Source organism: Rhineura floridana, chromosome 2 (genome assembly GCF_030035675.1).
Source record: "Rhineura floridana isolate rRhiFlo1 chromosome 2, rRhiFlo1.hap2, whole genome shotgun sequence".
NCBI classification, from domain to species: domain Eukaryota; kingdom Metazoa; phylum Chordata; class Lepidosauria; order Squamata; family Rhineuridae; genus Rhineura; species Rhineura floridana.
In genome coordinates, this window is record NC_084481.1 from 86,857,550 (window position 1) to 86,879,204 (window position 21,655).

Here is a 21,655-nt window from a genome sequence, read left to right on the forward strand (position 1 = left end):
TCTGCCATAGCTCTGTCACCAAGTAGTCTCATGTTAATATTTTTATATTGTATTGTGGTCGGTTGACTGAAATAAAATTATTCTTCTTCTAACCTGTAATGAGTTTTTATTTCCATAATGAAACCAGTTTCATTACTGGAAGTGCTTATCAGGGACAAAAAATATGCAATAGATCTAAATTGTGTGGATTAGGTAAAAAAATACAAGAAATCCATCACTATAGATTCTAGAATAAAATGTTGTGTGTACGCAGCCACTCTGCGGGGAAAAAGACATTTTGACTCCAGCCCTCACAATATGTATTGCAGTGACTTTTTTTTTTTTACAGAAAGTAGAGCTTCCTCTAGTAATAGCCGTTTAAGGGAATTGAAGTATTGTTTGGTCTTGATCCCATGGCTAAAGGATATTTAGAGTTTAGCCAGCATAACATAAGAAAATGCCTAACTATAAGGTATATTTAGGGCGATTTTCCACAAGGATTGCACCTTAGACTGCTAGCTCTTTTTCTGAACATGATGATGTGAAAGCAAGTATCTCTCTTTTCTATTACTGTGTATTAGAGCGCTGCTGGTTGAATAGTACAAAAATAGCTAGCCTAGCAAGAAAAACATCTCAGCAAAAGGCTGAATTTCTGCAACTATGTTGGCTTAATTTACATGCATACTTGGTGGTTATTGAGGCACATGAAGCAGAGTCTTCAGATAGACCCAGTAGAAGAGGAATCAGTCTACACAGGCACTTCAGGGGGGTAGCAAGCAAATGATGATTGTTCATCCACATTCATCAGCCCTCCTCTTTGTTTAACTGTGATTATCTGTACTCACAGCATGGGGCCTGTTAGAATCAATTGTAATTCATTGGCATTTCTGGAACATGAGCTGTGTTCCTCTTAAATCGAAATATCATGCCCACTTTCATCTAAGTGGAAACAGTAAGGTTGTCATGACAGAAAGGAAAGCTGTCTAGTGCAAATATGGAAAATAAAATGAACATCTGTATGACTTGGCCACCTAGCTGTAGAAGAACAAAATCTATAACCAATTTGTGATATAGACAATTCCTTACTCCTGGAAATGTAATAATAATAATAGTAATAGTAATGATTAGTATCATTATTAGAGTATTTTCATTGCTGTTATGCAAAACTCTGCCAGTTGCAAATTCTTCACCCCAATACAAAGTGAGCCTAAGGCAGCTTTCCCCATCTTGGTATCCTCCAAATTTTGTTGGACTACATCTCCCATCATCTCTGACCATTGGTCATGCAGACTGAGGCTGATGGGAGTTATTATTATTATTATTATTATTTATTAAATTTTATTATTATTTATTATTTTACTATTATTATTATTATTATTTTATTATTTATTAAATTAAATGTTCCAACAACATCTGGAGGGCACCAAGTTAGAAAGGCTGCTTTAGGAGCTTCCAAGTTTGGGCTTGGGCTTATATTGTTTTGTATTATGCAATTCATTCATTTATTTATTATTTATTTAGTATATCTGTATGCCACTTTTAATCACCAGGTGACCTCAAAGTGGCTTCCATAGCAAGAACAAAACAATATAATAAAAACAATTCAGAACATAATAATAATGACAAACGTCAACAGTATCAATAAATAACACCACAAAATATCACAAAACAGGCTCAAATCTCAAATCAATCTAGTCTGCAAAAGCTGGAGAAAACAAATATATATATATCGAGAAAACATATATACAATAGAGCCCCATCGTTGTATGACCATCCATGCTTCCAAGAGGAGAAAGTTACACCACTGGGGTACCACTATAGAGAAGACCCTTCTCTAAGTCCTTCTCCAGAGAGTGATGTAGCCACCGATGTAGCCACCCATCTGGTGGTGGAGGAGTTCTTTCAGGCATGCTAATGAGCTCACACAGCAGCCATCTTGCTTCATAGTGGCCACCCCGAGAAACAAGCTTAAGTCCTTACTGTAACCAAATGGGCAGTGCCCAAGGCCACTGCCTTGGGCTTCTACAGCTAAAGGTCTTGCTGGGCCACACCCCAGAAAGCTGCAGGTGGAGACAATTCTGCTGGCAAGTAGGCTGGCAGGCAGGCAAGCAAGCAATCAATCAGCAAGAGGTAGGTGCTCACAGGGTGCAGTGGTTGTAGTAGCATGGTCTCTCTCTCTCTCTCTCTCATTATTTCTGTCCTGATGCTTCGAAAGCTAGGAACATAAAGAAGGGACAAAAAGAGATCCTACTGGTGCTGCTGCCCCATCATCAGCTAAATGGGGGATAAAACACTGCCAGTGGAAGCTGGTCCCCACCAACCTCAATCTGCTGTTAGCAGCCCCCACTTACTTTCTTACTTACATCCAGTCCAGGGAGTGGCAGCACTAGCTGTCAGCTTCTTCCTCCTTAGTCTCAATGTTGCCATTGTAGAACTCAGCAGGAGGAGGACTGGGACAAAACTAGAATGAGATGTCTCTACCTGACATTGGCTCTGGCTCCAACTAGTGCTAGCCTCTCTGCCTTTTGCCTCCCAGCCCCAATGGGCACCAACCACCAGTGGATGCTGCAGAAGGACTGAGGGATTCTCAGGGAGCTGAGAGACTGCAAGGGGGGACTGAGGGACGGGGATCACCTAAACCACTCCCCTTTGACAGTCCCTGCAGAGTACTTCAAGTTTGTTTTTAAAAAAACATCTCCTGAGGTCTGGGAAGGAAAGGATTGCAAAAAGCAAGTGAATATCGATGTGAGCAACCCTGAAGAGCTATCACTGTTTGAAGCAACTATTTGACCATTTGAGAGACTTTGGTATCGTGAAGCAAAGTCACTAGGTCCCGAGGGACAGGATTAAGTTGTAGCTAGGGTCCAATAATAAGTTGAGTAAATGGGATCAAACTGAAGACTAAGGGACAATAGTGTGGGTGAGGGGGGCAGTTTGATGAACATAAATCTTTTAATGTTGGACAGAGGCATTCCTGTGGGAGGCACAGTATGTGGAAATATATATGGTTGGAGGACGTTGAGTGTTGAAATTGCTTTAATTACCAGTAATGTGGAATTTGTCCCAAGGAGAAGCCCAGGGGTAGCCAGTATGGTACCCTCCAGATGTTATTGGGTGACAGCTCCCATCATTCTTGATCATTGGCCATGCTGGCTGGAGCTGGTTGGAGTCCAACAACATCTGGAAGGCACTACATTGGCTTCTCCTGGAAAAGTCATGGAAAGGTCTATATGTTCGGGGCCAGCAGAGCTTGGAAAAGTTACTTTTTTGAACTACAACTCCCATCAACCCCAGCCAGCATGGCCACTGGATTGGGCTGATGGGAGTTGTAGTTCAAAAAAGTAACTTTTCCAAGCTCTGGGGGCCAGAAAGGAATTAACATGAAAGAGAAGGAATTTTTTAAAAGTCAGTGACCTTGCATCTATGGGACCAGGCTGATGCCCATCTCTGTCAGCAAAACAAATAAATGGGATAGCTGCAAAATGGAAAATAGGTCTTGAGAAGTGCAGGCACATGTCTGCATGGTTCCACTGAGCTATTTCAAGAGAATCCATGAATGAGACACTTAGTAGCCATTTACCTTAAGGCAGTTTTTGAGGATTTGATAGTTCTAAACAGAGCATATGCTTCAGACATTCCAATCCACTTTGGAACAGTTACATTTGTTTGAATAGGGAATAAATGAGCTGTCTCTCTCTCATTCTTCAGCCATGGCAAGATCCCTGAATGTTGAATTTCACTGTGGTTTTTATCTTATTGGAGCCTGCAGGGGGAGAGGAAATCCTTGACCCTACCAGTATTTGTGTAATTCAAAGTGATTTTCTGCCATTTTTCAATGCTAAGGTGTCTGACAATTTCTTAAAGCAGCACCAACAGCTTCCTGTTCTTCACAAGGTTTTATCTTTTCTTTTTCTAACTCTTCAAAAGTTTGTATGGTACAGCAAACCTGCAGCTGAAATGTAAGAAGCCAGGAAAGGCTGGTTTTTTAACAATGCACTTTAAGCAGTAGTTAGGCTTGTTTATTTTAAACTGTCTGTTACTTATTTATTTATTTATTTTTACAAATGGTACCCAGGATATCAAGGCAGGATTGGGGAGGAGAGTACTCTCTTCCTTCCTGATAGTCATAGTGGAGGTGGAGAAGAGGATCCCTCCCTAACTGTGAGTGGTCATCAGAATAGACTCTAAAAGGACTATGAAGGGGGAGGTGTCTGAGACCTTGAACTAAGAGAGATGTCAGGTAAAATGAATGAGTTCTGCAAGGTTTGCTCAAGCATATGTTGGGGAACTGCCACAGTGACTGCAAGGAGCAAGAAGGAAGATGAGTAATATGGGTTCAGTGTTACAAAAATGTTCTAGCCAGAACCAACCATTATTCACAAGATGTTCTTAATTCTGAGGTTCTTCCTGTTGTATTCTTGCACAATCCAGGTCCAGCCACCCTTTTAGCCAGAGTGAAGTGGCTGCTTCAACTGGCAGGTGCTTAGGGGTGGGAATTGGCAGAGAGATGTTGGAGGACAGAGCTGTGTGTGCTATGAAATCTGCCTTGTGCCCCTGAGCTAGCTTGCGGCCCTCAGCTGTGGTGGAGGATGCTGTCCTCTCCTATTTGAAGATAGGTTCAACTTATACTCTGGTGAGTTTCTCTAAATGGAATGAGGCAGCAAGATGTCTTGGGCCAACTCTGCAGAATCAGTATCTCTTCAGGATAAAAACAGTATAAAATGATAGAAAACAGTTTACAAACAGGCTAATAAAGTGTGGTACATTTTGAAGTGCAGGAGGCTCATCATCAAAGTAAGTCCACAGTCACTCTACCAAAGAGAATCCAAAAACACAGGTAGCTGTATCGATTGAACTCTCTATGTAACATATTATCTACAGGGACAGCTGGCATGATGGGGCAGCACTGCAGCATCTGCCTCCAGGCAGTGTAATTGCTACTGCTTAATGGTGCAGGGGATGAGAAAGGTGGGGATGTGATCAGGGTTGTGTGGGTGCACCAGAAGGAGTGCTGGATTGGCTCTGCTGGTGTGCCCTTGCCATCCTAATTTTGCCTCTGCAGCACCCCTCCACTTTGCCAATAAGTGGCAGTGATGCCAGCTCCATTTCACCACCCTGCCATGCCAGCCACCAAAGAGCAGCAGTAACATATTCATTTTATTGTGAGAATAAGCAAGCTTGCATGTTCCCTTTAAGGGATATTTGGGAAATATCCCATGTACCTGTTTACCATGATGTAACTTCCTAATGGGTGGGGTTAGTTACCTGGTTTCCTCCTCCTTTGTCCTGGGATATTAGCAGACTTCTGCATATCCGCCATTCCCACTACCTCTGGGAGAGGCAGCATGGAAGATGCTCTCCTGAGAGCATCATTACTAAAGACTAATGGACTCAAGGTCGTGAGTAAACATTCTTTATCTTTTTACCTAAGGAGATTGTGTCTGCTGTTCTTTGTGCCTAGGGAAAGGTGGGCTGGTTTTACTCTCACTTCCACTGCTTGCATTTATATCTCTGCTAAGAAATAGGACCACAAAACTGTTCCTATTTCACATACTTTTTAAAATTACCAAATATTTATTAGGATCAAACCTGTGTTCACATCCCTGATGAGCCATAAAGTTTACTGTGTGATTCTGGGCCAGTCACTGTCTGAGACAACCTGACAAAGGGGTCATGTGGCAGGCAGAACCTACCCCCAAACTTACAACACAGGCAAATACTGCTCCAGGATGTAATATTGCTCCATCATTGTCCCTGCTGTGAAAAAAAAAAATGTAGTTGCACTGCCCAGCATTCCTGCCCCACTACACCATTGCTTGAAACTAGTGAGGCCCCATGTCTCCTAGCCGCCACCCTTTCTCCCATTATGAGGTTGATAAAACTCCTCTGAAATAGTTCCTTTTGTTACTGCTCACTGTGAGATGCTGCTATAGGAAAACGTTTGGGGTGCCTAGTGAACCTGCTAATCACCCTTATACTGAACTAAGCAATTTGTTCATCTGGCCAAATAATGCCTACTCAGACAGCAGCCTCAGCCACTGTTATGAAGACCATCTGTGTCAGAAGAAGCTAATTTATATATGTCCCCTATATAACAGGGAATTCACAGTGCATTGATGTTCTGCATCTGTGGAACATCTCTTTAATTTACCTGTACCTATTGGCTGAGAATTCTTAAGGGTCTGCCTGTGTTACGGTGTTCAATTATTGAAGAGCCAGGGAGTTTAATGCTAGATTCATATTTCCTTCAGTGGACTATGTCTGAAACAGCAACAAAAGACTCTCTGGAGAATCATATGCAAAAGACTTGACAAATATTCTGTATATAGCACTACTAAAAGTATAGATTTCCTAATTATTTCTAACAATGCATCATTAAAAGGTAACAGCAAAAATATGTTCTTGCTTGTTGCTACCCTAAGTTCAAAGTGATTCAGAGTTAGCCATGCCAGATTTATATTCATACTTTAAATGGTTGGGATGTGCATCGTCTCTTTATGTGGGCCAAATAATGAGGAAAATAGGGGTGATTTGTCTTTGCCCCCTCCAGAGTCAAAGTGTGATGGTGATAACCCTCCCTCCCCAGTTGGATCAGGACCCCCACACACAAAGTGTTGTGTTGCTGTATGTTTCTGGTTTTTCTATACATAATAGCTCTGTGTTCTCCTGTATTCTCTATGTCTATGAGCTTTGCAAAAAGCAAGGCTCTCCAAAATGTTTTCTGTGGAGATTAGATAGACAGACAGACAGACAGACAGACAGCCGGCTCGCCAGCCCACCCAGAGGGTGTTTTAAAAAGTTAAAAACTTCATTTAGGATTTTTTTTAAAAAAATCACACATTGCTCTGCTTTAACAAAACGAACATCAGAGCTGGCAGAGTTCAGCAGGCAGAGTTGTAGACAGTTTCACGATGCTAGGTCTATTGGAGACCAATAATGTCTATTGGAGGATAAACAAACTCATGAAAAGAAAGTCTGCCATGAAGCTGCAATTTTTTAAAAAAATATATATAAGCAAGAATATACACTACTCACCCACTTAATTTTTTTAAGGTAAGAAAAAACAAGAGACAAATCACCCCCTCCCCCCACAACCTTCCACAACCTATTTGTCTGCAGTTTGGAAGCTTAATGCACCCTGGACAAGTTCCTGTACCCTGTAAATTTCATCACTTTGGCCAAAAGGGAAAAAAAGTTATAAAGAATGGGGACAACAGACCTTTGTTTTCTACAGAATGGGTTGTAACCCTAGTTACAGATCAAAGCAAAGAGAAAGCGCAGAGCAGAAACATCATTTTTTTAAAAAAAAATGCAAAAATACAAGGCGAATCTTGTCTGTGCATGTCCCTAATACATTGTGCAATCAAGAAGAATTTGTTTTCCAAAGCCTGTCCAATACATTCTCAGTATTAGTTAAACATTGCCATGATATATCTGCTTATTATGCGGCCAAGCCATACATTTCATCATTCTTAAGAAAATACGTTTTCTGTAGTTGTTAGTATACCAACATCCTAAGAACTTCAGTGATGGCGCAGAGTCTAAGAGCTAGGCTGGAAAGCTGACCCTTGGATAATTATCCACCATTTACAACAGACAAGATGAACCAGACCACCTTAGTCAATGTCATTTTAAAATTGAAAATTTTTAATTATGTTTTATTGTGTTTTTGTATTTTAACCTGTTTTATTATGCTGTACACCACCCTGGGAGCTTATTGCTATAGGGCGGTCTAAAAATGTAATAAAATAAAAAATAAAAAATAAATAAATAAATAAAATAATTTTTTGTTACAGCCATTGCTTTTCTAGAAATGTAAATCTTGGTCTTTGATGCTGTAATCCCTGTAGCACTTTTGGAAACAATATTCATTGAATTCATTGGGTTTTACCTCTGAGTAGATATGTACAAGATTGCAACATTTTGTCTAATAAATGGGGACAAAATGAGACATTGCAAGCTGTCTTCTGATTTTTTTGCTTCTTCTATATTGTCGGTAGGGTATAAATATCTTAAATGAAAAATAAATACTTATCAGAAATGTGTCAGAGCTGCTAACAATAGTAGCAAAAATAACATCTTTTCCCTCATTCCATCTATTAAGTAAAAACATGACAATATCATTGCAATCCAAAATTTCCAGCTGCCTATATGTCTTCATTGGCTACCATTTATAGAGATAGGGAAATTGAGAACTGAGTGTAAATCATATCATTTACTAAATGTTATAGAGAAGAAAAAAGAGACAAAGGGCTGCTCTGTGTGTGTGTGTGTGTGTGTGTGTGTGTGTCAGCTGTAAGTCATTTGTCACATACAGGAACTAAATAAAAGGGGCAAGGGTTGACATGTTTCTTCTATCAAATTATATTGGGGAAGGAGGGCCAATGACTATATATCTTGTGCAGAACTGCACTGTGAAAATGAACTCTGTGTAAATTATTCTGCTTCTGTTTTTTATTACTTATTGTTTTACCAGCTCTCTCTTTTCTGAGCTCAGTTCTATCTTTGCTGCGCCTGCAAAAAAACAAAAACCTAATGTGCCTGTTATGAGTGAATTCCCTGTCTTACAGAACAGGAAGATCAATTCTTAATGTGCTTATTTGTGCAGTTGGTTTCCATCTGCTGTTTTGGACTAAATAAATGTGTTACAGAAAATAACATGAAGATTGAATCAAGGAGCTGCAATGCTTTGATATGAGTGGGGGGGGTTATTCATGGGCACGTAAAGTTAAATTCCTGCTCTGCAAGGCCATGGTTGGCTTGCTGAACTTAATATGCTTTTCAGAAAGAATAATACATCTCAGAACTTTTAGTGGAGAGAGGGATATATTCTTTGGAATATATATCTGTGCTATAAAATGGAGAATGAAGGGGTAAGATTATAGCCATGAGAGTGGTTGTATACTATAGCCAGCATGGATTTTTCACGTTCCACCATGTTAAATTGAAAATACTCCCCATGCCATTCTGCTGCTTCCTAAAAGCTTATTTCAAAACAAACTCTTACAAAACTTGAACTGAACTCAGAAACACTTTCTTAACAACCTTCTAAGTTTTCACAGCAATACATAAAACACTCAGAGAGAATCCAGAGTTCAAAGTATAAAACAAGAGGAAAATAATTCAGACCCCTGTTGGACTTATTTCTCAGTGGTCTCATAATCTGTTGAAATTCATTAAAAATCAGCTATGTTCACAGAGTAGGTATAATCCTATTACTGACCTTGCCCCATACTCTGACCATCTTCTGTAGTTGGTGAAGGGTGCTGAGAGTTGTTAGGAGACTCCTATTCCTCTGACGGAGCTCCAGTGGCCAGAGCAGTTTAACATTCAGCCCCCTTTCCCAGAGAATTCTGCTGACTGTAGCTCTGTGAGGGGAGTAGGGTATATCCTAACAACTTGCAGCACCCTTCACTAACTACACTTCCCAGGATTCTTTGGGGGAAGCCATGGCTGTCTAAAGTGAAATCAAGGTCTGGTGTGGATGTGGCCAGGGATAGCTTTGTTTTAAATTTGGGTGGGAGACTGTGTATGCTATAGAATAAAAAGGTAGTGGAAACCCTGAAAAAGAATGATACTGTTCACAATGTTTTCCCTCCTTGACAGTGTTACATCTGCACCACCCATGGTCTTCCCCAATTTTAACATCTACCGAGGGCTTCCAGCTAGCTGAACGCAGACTTAGATGGTCCCTGCCTCTACAAACTGCAATAGCAAACTTACTTGAGAGTATTGCTATATCTCCCCTCATTAGGGGAGAATTGAGTGAGCTGGATGCTTTCCATTCTTACCAGATTATAATCTCCCATCTTAAAACAGTGGTGAGTTTCTCAGGCCCCCCAAAACCTCCTCCCCCCCCAAAATAGGAAATGGTTTGATTTTGAATGCAAAGCGGCTAAGCGTCATTTAGTCAATTATGCTAGAAAAAGAAGTGATCCTTCCGCATTTAATTATGACCATCTTGTTTCTCTGCGTTCTTCATATAGGCTTCTGCTGAGACAAAAAAAGCTTTCACATGCATGTGCACACTGGCAGCTATTAAATCAAGCTCTCCTGGAGGGGAATGAACGACAGTTTTGGTATATAGTATCTAACGGTTCATATCCATCTAGATCTTATGATTCTGGTCAACTATCCCCCTCCAGATGGATTGATCATTTTACAAAACTTTATACTACCACAGCCGTCTCAAATACCTGCTGCCCATGGCCAATCCAGGATAGCCTTCCTAATTGGCCACCAGTTTCAAAAGGCCAAATTAGGTCTCTTATCTCCTTATTAAAAAGTGGCAAAGCACCAGGGGAGGACATGATACCTCTGGAACTTTTTTCTAACTTTCCAGATTGGTGGGCTCCGCTCCTGGCAAATTTATTTACTTATATCAATGCCACAGGCAATATGCCCGAAGGTTGGAAACAGAGTATTGTCATCCCTATTTTTAAAAAAGGCAAGGAACAAGATCCTAACAACTATCGTCCTATTAGTCTTCTAGATGTAGGAGCTAAACTGTATAGTAGATTTCTCTTACTTAAGCTGGAAGAATGGGAAACTGCCAATATGGTTATACATCCTGAACAGTCGGGATTCCGAAAAGGTCAGTTCACCATTGACCACTGCGCTACCCTTCTCTTCTTGGCTCAACAGTCAATGGGCCCACTAAACACCTCTACGCCACCTTTGTCGACTTAGCGGCTGCTTTCGACTCTATTGACAGAGATCGTTTGTGGGCCAAATTGGCCTGTACCAATATTGACAAACATCTCCTATATCTGATGAGAGAGCTATATTCCAATAACAGCTTGAGAATTAGGGTGGATAATAATTTAACCGAACCTATATCGGCTAATAAAGGTGTAAAACAGGGCTGTCTTTTAGCGCCTGCCTTGTTTAATCTTTATTTAAATGATATAGTTACTGACCTGGCGGGATTGAAATTTCCCCCCCCTTCGATAGGATCTAGGAAACTATCCATTTTACTATACGCAGATGACATGACTCTGCTCTCTTTGACCCCAATCGGTTTAAGGAGGTTATTGGTAAACCTAGACGCGTATTGTAAAAAAGAGTCTCTTCAGGTAAACCACCAGAAAACCAAAATCATGGTCTTTGGGAAAAAATACTCTAAACATAAATGGTATATAGGGAACCAACCCATAGCCCAATGTTGTGCCTTTAAATATCTTGGCATCCTCTTTCAAGATACCCTGTCATGGAAACAACAAATTGACGCTGTAAAACTTTTAGCAGTAAGATCAGTTGGTCACATCCTCCGTTTTTAGAGGTCTATGGGTGGCCACTTAGTGGCCCCCACATTGAAAGTTTTTCTGAACAAGGTTCTCCCCCAGATTACCTATGGGGCTGCTATTTGGGGATGGTCAGTACCTTCCTTTCCTTCTTTAGAAGTTATACAAAATAAATTTGTTAGAGCGCTCCTGAATCTCCCCCCTTCCTCGCCGGCTGCTTTCTTAAGAGCTGAAGCGGGGCTTCTCCCGCTCAGCGCCCGGATTCACCACTCACTGTTAACATATTGGTACCTCTCAATAAATTCCTCCTCAAAGGTCTTGGCGAAGGCTTGTTTTGATAGGGTCGTCAGGGATGACAAAAGGAATTCAAAATTACAGACTATCCATCTACATTATCACATCCCACTTCACTCGCCCTTATTACTATGCAAAGCAAAAACCCAAATCCAGATAAAAGATTATTGCGAGTGGATGGATAGACTGACAATCATTAATTCTAAGTTTTCCACCTGGTTTAGGCTATATAAATTAGATCATATAAGAGCGAACTATTTGTCAATCCCTTTACCACCACATTTACGATTCGCCTTTACTGCCTTAAGATTTCAAACAATGCCATCCGCTCTCCTAGCTGGTCGTTATCTTCAGACTCCTTTGGAACAGCGGAAATGCATATGCCAGTCGGGAAAGCTGGAAGACCTTTCTCCTTTCTCATTATCTTTTAGAGTGCCCCCTTTATGACCATCCAAGAACTAAGTTTCTTAACATTTTAATTAATTATCGAGAATCCCTTAGCGTTGACCAGATCGTGCATTTACTCTTAGCTGATACTAACTACTGGATTACATACCGGGTAGCCCTTTTTGCTTTGGCGGCCCAAAGGTTGAGAGCAAAATATTTGCTTGAATTGGAAGCTAAGGGGAATTAAACATATTTTCCAGGCTTTTAGAAGTAACTTGTTTAGTCTATAAGCTTGTTTTATACTGCCGTTTTAACTGTTTAGTTTTAAGTTTGTTTTATACTACTGTTTTATTATAGGTTGTGATTTTGTGATATTGTGTTGTTGTGACGACCTATGGTCTGACAATAAAGTGATGGTTCACAATGTTTTCCTTTTGGAAAGGAAAGGGGCTTTCCCTCTGCCCAGTACCCATCCACCCAATCTCGTCCCCTCCCTCCTCATCCCCCTCCCCCTCCCTCCCTGCCGCTCTCCCAGGTCACCTATCCTAAGCATGATTGCAAAGGAATAAATGCCACTGAACTCAATAAGCATGCAAATGATCAAACCTGCCCTCCCCCTCTCCCCACTCCTCCTCTCTCGAACAAACATACAAAAAAATGAAATTCTCCATCTTTGCAGATGCAGCCCTGACTGTAGGTGTTGCCACCACTCACCATATGCTCAGAGGCACATGTCACCAAATTCTTCCAAGCTACACAGAAAGTGGATTGGACTGTGACAGACCAACCCAAATTGTGTTTGCATTCTGACAAATTTGTAGAGCAGTTCAATACCTCAGAGAGGAGGTCAGGTCTCCTGCTCCCCATGTGCATTCACTATAGCTTTTTAAAGTTTGATAGAAATATCTGTTAGCTGTAGGTAAGTTCTTAAACCACAAGGGGTTTTTGCTTATTAGTGAAGATTATTTATGGTCAGGGTTGGGGAGCTGCAGGCCAAAGGGGCAAATGTGATCCCCTAGTCCTTTCCAGGCAGCCCTCGAAACTCTTCACTGACAAGGCCTTGCTCTATGCCTTCCTTGATTACTTTTGCCTGAGTGGAAAGTGTCCTTGAACTATGATAATAACTTTTCCTTGCCTGGGTGGACAGATGTGTGTGGCTATATAAAAACCTGGAAAGGCCTGAAGATCAAGTCCTATGAAGAAAAGTTGATGAAATTAGATACATTTGGCATGGAGAAGAGACAGTTAAGAGACGATATGAGATTTATCTTCAAATATCTGAAGGGGAGTCACATAGATGATACACTAAATTTATATTCTTTGCTCAAGAGGAGATTTTTTAAAGAGGCAGAGTAGTGGAGGATTTTTTGTTAAGTTAAATGGAGTTTTTAATTTTAAAAATATCCTGCATAGCTCTTTAGTGCTATGCAGGCAGCCTTCAGGACAATCTCTTATCTTCTGATGCCTGCTGGAGAACTTCCTGATTTGTCATCCTCACACGAAAGAGAATCAGAGAGTTAAGGAGCTGCCTGTGTGAACCTGCTGTGTAATTAAAATAAAATGGTATGAGCAAAACTAGATACCACACGACCATATCTTAGTCATTCCATGGAAAAGCAAAATGTAAGACCAGCTCCCTTGAATATTGCTTCAAAGTTCTTCCCCTTCTTGTGAAAGCAGTAGAAAAATACACCCTGATTTCACAGGAGATATTTAATGCAGTAGGGAGTGGAGTGGGGATTTGTCATAGCACTAGTCTAAGCTCTCACTTTCACAAATGGCAGATGAAGTGTCAAGAATGTCTGCACTGTACCACTTCAGGTGACAACTCACACAATGGAATGCTCCCTGCTGAAAAACATTTAACTTGAATGTTATACCCATGCCCGCCTCCCCCTCCCAATTACATTCTTTAGCCTTTTGGCCTCACCATTCATAAATCTTTTTTTTCCTTCCTCTTCCAACATAGGACTATATTTTATGTCTCAGATGGATAGACACACAAGTATATGCCACAATAGTCAGGACATTAACTCCTTCAGCTTAGGCATAGTTCCTCAAGGTCTGGCAAAAAAAGAAGCTATATGGATGTGCAGAGAATGTGGAAGACCTCCTTTTCTCTCAGCTTTCATCTGCAGGAAAGTTGATAGTAGGTATCCAGATGAGCAGAGCGGAGAGAGATGCATGTGCCTAAGGGAAGAGTGTAGATGTAGTCACGGACTCCAGTTCCCATCATCCCTGACCATTAAACATGCTGGTTGAGGTTGATAGGAACTGGAATCTAAAAATGTTTAGAGAGCACCATATTTAGCTACCCCTGCAATAGTGTGTAAATGAGCATGCTTTGAGAATAAGTCAACTAGAAAAATTGTCTGTTCCCCTCTTGACTACAGGTAATTTCCCTGATATCTCAAATAAAATTTCTATGAAGTCAAATGCCACTATTATAACAATACATGAATCGTGGATCCTTCAAAAACTGCAGGAATCTCCAAGATTTTCACTTTAACTGTTGTGAGAATTACTTTGCAACTTGTTATCTCCACGTCTCCAGACCAAACTCCAAGCATTTAAAAACAAATAAATGCATATATACTGGGCAATCATCTTGTGCTGGATACATTGGGTCATGCTTACTAAGGTCTGTGGAAAAGATAGCTGGTCTGTGTGCTGTATCATTTGCCACTGAGAGCTAGTTTATGAAAACATACATTTTTGTTGAGGGGTTTCTTTTGCTCTACTTAAGGTGTCCATGGTAAACATATATGAGGGCACTCTGTAGAGCAATAGAAAACATTACAATATAATTATATCACTACTGAACAGCATATTAAGCAAATACATTCAAGTAATAGCATAATTAAATCCTTCTAAAGCGTGTGTTAAAGTTCTTCGTTGAACCTATATGAGGGTCTATATGACCCTCATTCCTCTTCTTATTGCAGTTCAAGTGAGATATTATTTCATTTCTTAGTGGCAGAATCAGATGCTACAAGAGATACTTAAAAAGATACATTAGACCATAGAAGTCTATTTCCTATCCCTTGTCAGATTGTTCCCTCCAGTGTTTTAGAAAATTCTCTATTTAGCTTGGTTTTAAATAACTCAAGCTTTGGCAAGTCTACTACTTTTGGAGACTTTCATATATCTTTTGGTTTAATACAATAAAATAGTTATGGTCAACTATAGAGAAGATGTTATAAAACTGTTCATTCTTAATAACTGCTGATGGTTGTTTATCATATGATTATGCTCTAGTATAATGATCCTATCCAAGAGGCAATAATATGCAGCTTGACTTTGATTAATGTTCACTATTATTTCCTAATAGCCACACAAAGTTGTATTTTAAAGCTAAATATTGTCTTCCTCTGCATTAGCACATTTTTAATTAGACAGATAACTTCTGTCGGGTCTATTTAAGTTGTCAGTTAAATTAGATTGCTGGTCCTAAACACACTTGGATGCTCCTGCAAATTCTATAAAAGTCACCGCAAATAGTTCATTAGGGAGGATCTGGTGCACATATATTTTTTTCTTAACCCTTTGGAAAAAAGAGCGAGGTAGAGAGAGAAGAAAAGAGTCCGCTTATAGAATATTCATAGATTCCAAAACCCAGGAAGTACAAGGTAGCTATATGCCACAACCACAAGATATGGCTTGAACCACAATTCAGCACTTTATAAAACAGCTAGATTTGGCTCATACTGATTCAGAGGATGCCCAATTCAACTCAGGGACCCTCTTCATTCCCTCCACCCCAATCACTATTTGGAAATTTAAAAATGACTATAACTTTTTTTTTCATTTTGACAGAAGCAGATGGAATTTGTAGGCGTAGTAACCTCTCCAGAGTAGTCAGATTACAGGCAAATCAGAGCTTTTGTGCAGGGCGCCTTTATTTTTTAAACAAACAAACAATCAAACAGAAAGGATACATTTTGGGGGGGCAGAATTGGATGAAATCTGCCCCATTTGAGGGCATGAATCCTGCCAAATTTCAAAAGAATATCTGCAATCATTTTCCCACAAGGACAGCCATTACAATTTTAGGGTGGGAATTACTTCATCTCCCCTTTTGTAGGCAATTGGTCTGAAAATTGTAGACACCCAAAATATGCCCTTAAGAAACCTATGAAACTACAGACAAATTTGTCCAAGGACATTGCACAAGGCACTTTTAAAGTTGATTTTATGATGAGAAAAAGTAAGGGATATGTTTTACAAGTAAAATCATTCCTCCTGATGGAAAACCTGACAGTGGAGCTCACCCTCTGCACACCATCTCCTTCCCTGTTCTGACATCTTCCTTAAGCTTAGAGGCAAGCTCTGCTCTTGCAAAGCCATTCCTTTCTCCCAAAGCCCTGGGATTGGAGAGCACTGGTAAAATAATTATCTCTGATTTCAAAATGGGCCTATCAGTCACAAAGAAGCTCTCCCTCCATGCCTTCTCCCCACTCTGGTGTCTGCTTTTCCTTTTCCCATTATCCACCCTGGCTTTACAACAAGCTTAAATATTACTTTTGCTTTCAACAAATGCTTCTCTGCAGCATTTTTTTTTTTTAAATCTGGATTGTCAAGATGCCATGAAACACTTCTGGGCTCCTTCACAGAGATCCCACTTTGCCTCTGACAAGTTCCAAATACCTCTGAGGCTTCCCACTTTGCCTGAGGATTCTTCTGATTCTGATGTGCACCCTTACTAGTTGAATGATTGGCTTCCAGAGTGGAAGATAATGGGAATTAATGAAGGTATCATAGCTTGCATAACATCATCTCATTTTTCTTTGTCATCTTATTCAATAATCATTTTTAAAGATAATATGCATTAATATTCCAACTTGTATATGCAAGTTAGAAAAATGCAAAATTGAAGGATATATGCTAGGGGAATACATATTGTCATGCTTTCTGTTTTTATAATGAGTACCACTGGGCATTGGACAAAGCCCATGTCTCCTAATTTATGATGAACTGAGAATGGTTCTTTTCTTCTTTGTTTCAATGTGGGGTTTTTTTTACAACTCTTTGCAGTATTGAAATCAGAAAGCTATAGGGTCTGTGGGAAAGCAATGGGGCAATGCAAACTTGAGTTTGCACAGTTCGCTGAAGCTTCTCTTAATTAGTCTACTGCAACTGGTAATTAACCTCCTTTCATGATTCATGTTTTTTTAAAAAACAATGCTGTGTGTATATGTCATGTAATTAGCTGTTACTAACATTTTTAATAGAAAAGAGCCTAGCTTGCACAAAATCCAAATTATTTTAGTTTGTCAGTTCTTTGAATTTTCATGTTTCAGCAGCTATCTACATTTATAACTGTTGTAAGAATCCTTTTTGAGGGGAAAACCTCCCTTATCCTGTGAGGAATCTGTAACTAGCCACTGCAAATAACATCCATTTAACAAGGAGTGAAATAACAGCAGTTTATTTTCTCTGATCAAAAAGCCCTAGTCCTCAAAGTTGGGACTGAAGTCCCAAACAAAAGATAATGATAATGATAATAATAATAATAAACAACTTTATTTCTACCCCGCCCTTTTTCCAATAGGACTCAGAGCGGCTTACAACTAAAAACAACACCAATTAAAACATACAGAAGTATACTATTAAAAAAGAATTAAACTATGAGAAAAAATAAAACCATAAAATATAGGTTAAAAACAGCGGACAATTTAAAATAATAAAATCATATAATGTAGTCACCAGACCTATGACGCTTAATCCTGGTTGTTCTCTATCCCAAATGCCCGTTGGAATAAAACAGTCTTTACTTGTCGCCGGAAAGACGGCAAGGAGGGAGCTGATCGCACCTCACTCGGAAGGGAGTTCCACAGCCTAGGGGTGGCCACCGAAAAGGCCCTATCTCGTGTCCGCATCATATGTGCTTGCAAAGGTGTGGGGAACACAAGAAGGGCCTCACCTGAAGATCTCAAATCCCGGACAGGTTCATGTAGGGAGATACGATCTGTCAAATAGCCTGGACCTGAGCCGTATAGGGCTTTGTAGGTCAAAACCAGCACTTTGAATTGTGACCGGAAACAAATTGGCAGCCAGTGGAGCTGTTGTAACAGGGGAGTTGTATGGTCCCTGTTACCAGCCCCGGTTAGCACTCTGGCTGCAGCTCTTTGTACCAATTTAAGTTTCCGAACAGTCTTCAAAGGCAGCCCCACGTAGAGTGCGTTACAGTAGTCTAAGCGGGATGTAACCAAGGCATGTATCACCCTAGTCAGATCAGGCAGCTCCAGGAACGGGCGCAGCTGGCGCACCAGTTTTAGTTGGGCAAATGCGCTCCTGGATACAGCAGCAATCTGGGCCTCCAAATTCAAAGCTGAGTCCAGGAGTACACCCAAACTGCGAACCTGAGACTTCAGGGGGAGTGCGACCCCATCCAGCACTGGTTGAATCCCTATTCCCTGATCTGCCCTCCGACTGACCAGGAGTACCTCTGTTTTGTCAGGATTTAATCTCAACTTGTTTGCCCTCATCCAGTCCATCACTGATGCCAAACACTGGTTTAGGACATGTATGGCTTCCTTGGCTTCAGGTGGAAAAGAGAAATAGAGTTGAGTGTCATCAACATACAAGTAACTTTTATACTTTTTCACAAAATAAGTGTTACATAGTGGTTTTGCATAGTAAGCAAGTTACATGGTTTCTGTGTTACCCTGGCCGCGGGCTATCTGAATTTAAGGATCGATCCAAGAATCCATGAGACAGATTCAAAGGTCTACTTTCAAGGAGACTTTATTAAAAGGGTATATAACAGGCATGCCTTACCCAGTGGAACAGACCCAAGGTCCCTCACAGAGAGGGACGTTGAAGGTCTGAACCCCAAACTGGGCTACGCAGGCATCTTTTATAGAGAAAATATTGGCAAGGCACATGTGATGAGGGCATACAGCATAAATCAAATCATGACATCTTGACAGAAGTACATCATTAATCAAGCTATATCAGTCTAGGCATCAAAGCTTATCTATGATTAATAGAGTTTATGCCATTATCTCACCATCTTTGTAGTATCACAGCCCCTTGATCTGGGGTGTCAAGGCGCTTGATGGATCATCCGATCCACGTGTGAAGGCACTGTACTAGGTGTCAAGGCTGTTAATTAATTGCCCTGTCTACGTGCGAGAGCACTGTTCTAGCATAGACAGGCCATCTTGACCACTCTATGCTACTCTTTCCATAGCACGTGCCCTACTGTAATCAGCACGTGCAGCCCATCCTTGGCACATGCGGCTCATTAGAGCTATCTGGACCAGTGCCAAGGCTACTGTACATCAAACGGTCCTTTCCCTCCCCACCAGCCTCCTAGATAAGGCCCAGCTGAGCACAGATTGTTTAGGCACTGACTGTGCTTTGACCCAATCTCTAACGAGCTAAACTTCTTGCAGGTGTTCAAAGCTACAACAAACAGCATTATAAGCTTAACTATTAAATCTAAACCTCCTAAAGGCACTTATACATATTAAAGCAATAAGGCTACTTTGCCTATGCATCTTCTAGAGAGTACACTGGCTATGTGATGTGTTCGCTTCAGCCTAATGGCTACAGCAAGATGGGGTAAGTTTGGTTCACTTTACCTCATAACTGATAAAGGGTTAAGGAGTAGAGACATTTTAGGAAATCCTTTATCCAGTGGCTTTGAGTTTCCTTCCTTCCCAGTCTCTCTCCCCTCTGAAAGCCTTAAGCCTTATTGTTGGCTAATTTACACTGTGATTGACTGATCCGAAAATGCCACCAGGCTCTTATTCCTTATTATTTTCTTGTGGCTTAATGTGACAAGTGCAGCCGATCTCCATGCTATGGCCCTGGCAGAAGGAGGGACTGCTGAGCTAGCTCAAGGTCACAATTTGCTTGCTTGTTTCCTCAGGAATGGTGACAACATCAACTCTCTCTCTTTCTCAGCTCTGCTACTATTACGTTGCAGGAAGGCGAGGTAGAGCAAAATCTAGCATCACTGCTTCTAATTGCTGTTCCTTGTTTCCTCCCTCTCCTTTTATTTCAATAGGCTGTGCTAAGAACAGAGATAGTACAAATGGGATTGGGGTGTGGTTCCTCCTTGCCAGGCCTGAATCTCGCTTGGGAGCCTTGACCTCTGATCTATCATTCCCTCATGTTCCTGCTGGATAAATGTGGGTCAGTCTATTTACTTATCACTGAGGAAAAGATAATGCATATGCCCAGTGGTTTTCTCCTTTCCATCCAGTCTATAGTTGCAAAGAAAACCTGTTTCAGCTCATGCATGACATAAAGAGAATTGCAGTCTAGAATCTGACATATAAATGCTTGCGCATGCCCTGAAACTATATGTAACTGAGCTTTGCTCTAAGCAATGCATGTAAGTCATTGTGATCAACCAGAGAAAGCAATTATAGTGTAAGCTAATACTGATCCAAGTAAGATTATGGTAAGCAACTGGCATGACAGTCACAAACAGGAGCAACATGCATAAGTAGTGCACAGGTAATGGATTCCCACCTGCAAGCATATATTGCCCTAATTAAAGTAGGCATCCTCTTATGCATTTCCTAAGAAATACCAGTTCAACCCTGCAGTATGCACAGGGTTCCCTCTTAAAACATGATCTGATCAGTTAAGATGCTGGTGTAACTCTAGTACAATTCTGAGGCAAGAAACTTAATTGTTATTACTCATGATAGATCTCTGTCTGTGTTTTTTATTATGCAATGTTACTTATGTCCCTTCCAGAAGTTAACTAGATCACCTTGCAAACTTAGGTTAACACCTGATAATAAGCCCCTTCCTTATAATTAGATCCCTTTTTGGTCTCCAAATTGTTCAGTTTTTAAAGATACACTTAGTGAGGTGTCCACACCTATAATGAGGTGCCTGTATCCACAATCTGTGTACACAAATAGCTGAGCTGTACACTCATACAGTTATTCTCATGTACATATGTGCAGTTTGTATACTTGTGTGCCGAATAGTACAAATCAACAAGTGTATGCTCTTTCACATACACACTTGTCCATATCTAGAGAGAGCTTGTACTTGTTTTAGTGCAACATGTGAACAAGCTGTAGAAGGCTGCTTCACCCTTCTCTTTTTCAAGGCGCTCTAATCTCAGGAATCACTGTGGGAGCAGGCTTCTCTTCTTCCCCAGCCTTAGCTAGTATGCCCTCCCTTGCCTCTCATCCCTGTTCCCTTGCCTTTGATCTCTGCTTTTCATTTTCCTCAGGATCAGTCAGGATACCTTGCAGAATGCACAATTCAGTGCCTTTATTAAGGAAGCTTTTACCTATTTTTAATCAATATTGGAGAATTCCACAAAACTCAGGATGGTCAGGCATGGACAGTTGAGGCACCAGCCTTAAAAGGTTCTGCAGCCCTGAGCTCCGGGATATAAATTTAAAAATAAATAAATGGTTGTGGTGGAGATAACAAAGGACTGATTGCCCTTCAGAATATAGGAACAGCTAGCTGACTCTCTATTCTAAAGGGGCATCCTTCCATATCTGAATCAGTAGCTGACATTCCATTGAAACATGTCTGTATCCACCTGTTAACAGCGTACTGGGAGGTCATGGAGAAATTCTTAGAAACTGCTTCTCTGGGTTCATCCTTCCATAGGACAAGAAACTATTGCATGCCAGCCTTCTCATTTATTGCTACCTTTTGCATTTCATGAGTCTCACTCACCTAAAACTCCCACAAGACCCAAACCCAAACTATTTGTATATCAACTTTTCCCCTGGGTTATTTAGTCTCCTTTCAGTTCTGCA

At 40.6% G+C, this 21,655-nt stretch overlaps 1 protein-coding gene across 3 annotated transcripts in view; it reads left to right on the forward strand.

Annotated features, from left to right (window-relative positions):
- Window positions 1-5,290: 5,290 nt before the first annotated feature.
- The window catches only part of LOC133376647 (contactin-associated protein-like 5), a 107,959-nt gene continuing 91,594 nt past the window's right edge, over window positions 5,291-21,655 (forward strand). Inside the window, exon 1 of one of the 3 annotated variants that reach the window (XM_061609193.1) lies at window positions 5,291-5,378. Coding sequence is in view for 1 of the 3 variants with exons in the window: in XM_061609192.1 (XP_061465176.1) it covers window positions 19,454-19,472 (19 nt within the window). In the remaining 2 variants the exon portion in view is untranslated. Of the gene's footprint in view, window positions 5,379-19,261; window positions 19,473-21,655 lie in introns of those variants that run through there. The other 2 variants (XM_061609194.1, XM_061609192.1) reach the window with 2 other exon arrangements.